Here is a 5,049-nt window from a genome sequence, read left to right on the forward strand (position 1 = left end):
AATCTTTGTCTAGTCTCGTCAATTATAGGCAAGGCAAGTGAAGATACATTTAGTCTTGGGTTTTGTCTTACCAGCTCACCTCGTAAAAGTGAGACGATTGACAATATCAAAAACATGCTTGCACACACATATACTGTAACGTACTCACACACAAGTTAATGTTACTGGTCCCAATTTGGCACAATTATTACTGAAATGATTGAGAATAGACATAGTTGACATTGGTAACTTAGCTATTGTACCCTTTAAAGTTAGATAGCTTGTTAATTCATTAGCTTCACAATCGCGTGTGACGTTTGGTTGGATTTTTCACTAAAATAGCATATTAGAACATGTTTGTATTGACACAACATGACATGGACTTGTTCATTAATATGTGATATGAATTAGTATGACGTGCAAATCTTACCTGAAACATTACTTGACAGTAAAGTTATCCGAAACAACTCAGTCTTCTCGTCTTTCCAGATAATACGTTGTTTACTTCCTAGTTCCGTATTTTGAAGGAATATCATTTGCAGACGTCAAGTACGGCAAGTACGCCCCTTTATATAGCACCCCAGGCGGGCGCAGGCATTGAAAAATTCAGTCATTGGCTACTTTAGGTAGCGGGTAAACCAATAGGAGCAGAGATCCCCTATGGGGCTCCGCTCCACTCATAGAACTGGAGTCTATCTCCATAACTATCGTTCTGCTATGACTTGTCATATGGTACCCTCTGGCATTCTGCGATCTCATTCTACTTTAACCCATCTATCGTCTTATAAATAAGAGTAGTTAATGGAAAAAATCATTTTGAGAAATATTGAGGTGGCTCTTAAAAGAGCCTTTGGTTTTTGTTCATGAACATAGTCCGACACTCATCATCTTAGGCGCGCTCTCCACGGATGCGACGGGCCAGCTGGATGTCCTTGGGCATGATGGTGACCCTCTTGGCGTGGATGGCGCACAGGTTGGTGTCCTCGAACAGACCGACCAGGTAGGCCTCGCTGGCCTCCTGCAGGGCCATCACAGCAGAGCTCTGGAAGCGCAGGTCGGTCTTGAAATCCTGGGCGATTTCTCTCACCAGGCGCTGGAAGGGCAGCTTGCGGATCAGCAGCTCGGTGGACTTTTGGTAACGACGGATCTCCCTCAGAGCCACGGTGCCGGGCCTGTAGCGGTGAGGCTTCTTCACGCCGCCGGTCGCCGGGGCGCTTTTACGGGCAGCCTTGGTGGCGAGCTGCTTCCTGGGGGCTTTGCCACCAGTCGATTTACGAGCGGTTTGCTTGGTTCTGGCCATGATGCTACCTTCTTCTTGTAGAATCAAAGTATAGATGTTCTTCACAAGTGAACTTGCTAAGTTTATAAAGCCGGAGCCGTCGTGCTCCGATTGGCCGGCGAATGTAGACGAGCTCATTGGCCCGCGAATGTAGACGAGCTCATTGGCCCGTTGTCACCTCCTTCTCAGGCTGTCATTGGACACGACCTCCGTGCACCCTTAAAACCGCCATAAATTAAAACTCTAAACCCCTCCAGCTCCCTCCATTGCGCGCTTCCCTTGTCCACCCGCCCCGCCCATGTGAATTATAATAATAAACATAATATGAAGATTTAAAAAAATCGGTGTTATGGGAAAATCCATAATTATTAGTCAACTGGCAGATGATACCACTGTTGTGATACCACTTTCTTAAGGACAACGACCCCAGCTATAGCTTTTACGCTACTCTCAGATGCATTTGTTGGGTTTATGCTTATAGCCAGCATTCATCACATTGGTTGGCAACACCACGTGGCCAAATCAAGTGTTGTGGGTGCGTTCTCTCAGCCTCACGAAGGTGGTGACTGTTTAACTTAGTGATTGCAGGCTTCAACATGAGGCACACTAGGGTACTCATAGCGGACAAACACCGTTTAGAGATGAAAATACAAATTGCACTTTTTGAGAGACAAGTGGTTGGCTCTTAAAAGAGCCTTTTGGGGTTAAGTAGTGGGGTGAAAGCCGGAGTAGAACTTTTACTTGGCTTTGGCGGGCTTCTCGGTTTTCTTGGGGAGCAGCACTGCCTGGATGTTGGGCAACACACCACCCTGAGCGATGGTCACACCGCCCAGCAGTTTGTTCAGCTCCTCGTCGTTACGGACGGCCAGCTGCAGGTGACGTGGGATGATACGAGACTTCTTGTTGTCGCGGGCGGCGTTACCGGCCAACTCCAGGATCTCAGCAGTCAGGTACTCGAGCACGGCGGCCAGGTAGACCGGTGCGCCAGCGCCCACACGATGGGCATAGTTGCCCTTGCGCAGGAGCCTGTGGACACGGCCCACTGGGAACTGGAGTCCGGCTCGGGAAGAACGGGTCTTTGCCTTGGCTCTGGCCTTGCCTCCGGTTTTACCTCTTCCTGACATGTTCAAGCTTCAGATGAGATTTGTACTAGTTGAAGTGGCGAAGCGGGTGTCGTACTTATAGCTCACCCTGACAGCTCATTGGCCTCCGGGCCGATGACACCTCATCCAATGAGAAACCCAAACCTGGAGCGGGGACGCGCACCCCTTCCTGCCGCCCAGCCGAAAAACGTATTGTTATCGCCCGCGCATTTTACCGAAATGTAACGATAGTTATGGAGATATACTCCAGTTCTATGCAGGGCCGCTTGGGAGATATGCGAGGCCCTGTGCGAAGTCAGATTTGCGAGGCCTTTTATAATGATGTAGGCTACTGTTATTAAAAAAAAAAAAAAAAAAAAACTTACTTACTTATAACCGCGCGACACGCACGCACCGATATATTGCAAGAAATGCGCTCACATGCTGTGCTGATAGACAATAGCATATCTACTTATTTAGATAGTTTACAACCATGTTTGTTTCATTTCAAACCTTTTATACTCGTAAAGGATTAGGATTTAGGATAAAGCAGTCATCATACCCAACATTAAATACGCACAAGCCATTATTGACATGAATAGAGATGTTACTCACCACCATGTAGGCCTATCCTTTATGTTGAAAAGCTTACAGCAAAAGCAAAAAGACATGTCCCGTTTTTGAGAGTACACAAGCCACTTTCTTTCTATGTTTTCCCCATTTGGTAGTTTTCGGAGAAATAAAGTTTCACTAAAGTTCCTGTTCTCATTATTTTTAGGATAACTAAATCCAGGTTTCATCTTTGGGGGACCTCTTCTAATGATCACTTCTGTAACTGTAGAGTCCATATTATGTACCGGCCAATTTACCAGGATCATCATACATGACATATCTGACACTGTAGGCTCGTCTTGCGTTCCATCACTCTCAGCCCTGCTGCTGCTCTGAGTAGCTCCATCTTCCGCCTCCGTATCCTCTACTTCGCCACTCCTGACCATCATCACCTGGGGCTGGGCAGCCCCACTGCTGCCGGTGTAGCAGTTGTCCTCCTCCACCTCAGAGACATCATCTTTGCCTCTCAGGGGGGGCTGTGCCGTGCTACTACTAGCATTGCTAGTGCTAGCAGTAACGTTAGCTTCTTCGGTGCTAACGGGAGCCTCACTTGTTTTTAGAAATGTTTCGAACGAACCTCTAAGCGAGGCCCTGAAGCCTTCCTTTCTTTTATTTGTATTTCTTTTTTCAGCACCCGATTAACATTTTCTTCCTCGGTCTCGTTCCCTCTGCATTTTGTCCGTTGCACTAAGCAGTCACTATGCACAACAAGTGTCAACGCGCGCCCAAAAATTCTTTTCACGTTTCACGTAAGGTGTCATAGGGGGAAATTACTTTTTTCTGTTGCTAAGAATCTCTCTGTCCTACAGGTATGCTAGATTTTAGATGTATGATTGACTATGATTATCACATCTGTGAACATTAAGAAATGTATTTAAGGCAAAAATAATAATATGGTCCCTTGCCCTTGCTTTGGAGGGCCTCGCCAGCCAGGGTACCCAAAAAAAAAAAAAACTTTATTTTTATTTTTTACCCTGCCTCACGCGAGGCCCTCCAAAGCGCGAGGCCCTGTGCCACCGCCCCAGCTAGCCCCCCCTTAAAGCGGCCCTGGTTCTATGAGTGGAGCGGAGCCGTTTTTATTATTAACTTATTTACTGTGGAGAAACGTACTGGGAGGTAGCGTAGTGGGGATTAAGAGGTCTTTGGGAGGGATACCACGTAAGGACTGAAGTCATTGAAGATTGTAACATCGAGTTATTAAACACCAGTACTATATAATATCTACTATACCATACTATAACGTCGACTTCATTGTAGCACGTCAGCTCAAAACACTATGGAATTGCTCTTTTATTGACTTGTCTCACTGACGTGGCCAGTTAATGACATCATGGGGGTGATATGAAAGCATTTTATCGATAGATAAGTGAGCATGTCTTGGCGGTAGTGGTAGGCTAACTTCTTGATTGTACTAGATTATCCACATGTGAACGCCGTTTAAACCATTATTATATTCATGATTTATGTTTAAATCCACCTGTCCCGAGAAATTGGTCATGCGTATGTATGCAGTGTAGTCACTCCTGTCCATTATATTAATACCGGAAACCGTTTTAGACAACTAGTGAGTACACTACTCCAGCAGTTGAAAGAAACAATGGCAGAGTGGAAAAACAAAAAAGGCGCGCAAAACTTCCGGCGGGTTCAAGGACTGGAGTCTTTGAAAATGGTAACACCGAGTAATTGATACATATGCCATTTAGCAGACGCTTTTATCCAAAGCGACTTACAATTACGAATTACAGGGACATTCCCCCTGGAGTAACTGAGGGCTAAGTGCCTTACTCAAGGGCACACTACTAGTGGTGTGGCTTCAGGCGGGATTTGAACTCACAACCTTCCGATCACTAGTCCAACTCACTATCCACTACTAGACCACCACTACCCCTATATACCCCTTATAGATGCTTGTTATGTTATATATTCTTTCTGCCTGTTTTAACCTGCTGTGTCTTTCACTCTTGTATTATGTTTTTAATAGTGTTTTCTTCCTTGTTATGTAAAGCACTTTGCGACCCTTGGTCTGGGAATCACCTAGCCATCAGCCATCATAAGAAAATACATCTATGCTAGGACCAGGCAGTCACAATGCTATAG

General features: G+C 45.7%; 2 protein-coding genes across 2 annotated transcripts; both read right to left on the reverse strand.

The window, feature by feature from the left end:
- Positions 1–868: 868 nt before the first annotated feature.
- Positions 869–1,279, reverse strand: LOC308152877 (histone H3.2; the record flags this gene model as incomplete). Its single annotated transcript, XM_080525949.1, has 1 exon — positions 869–1,279. The coding sequence occupies one exon, from the start codon at positions 1,277–1,279 to the stop codon at positions 869–871; it is 411 nt and encodes a 136-aa protein (XP_080382075.1).
- Positions 1,280–1,995: 716 nt separating this feature from the next.
- Positions 1,996–2,382, reverse strand: LOC308152887 (histone H2A-like; the record flags this gene model as incomplete). Its single annotated transcript, XM_080525959.1, has 1 exon — positions 1,996–2,382. The coding sequence occupies one exon, from the start codon at positions 2,380–2,382 to the stop codon at positions 1,996–1,998; it is 387 nt and encodes a 128-aa protein (XP_080382085.1).
- Between the last annotated feature and the right edge of the window lie 2,667 nt (positions 2,383–5,049).

Source organism: Nansenia antarctica (assembly GCF_963989245.1).
Source record: "Nansenia antarctica genome assembly, chromosome: 3".
Lineage (NCBI taxonomy): Eukaryota > Metazoa > Chordata > Actinopteri > Argentiniformes > Microstomatidae > Nansenia > Nansenia antarctica.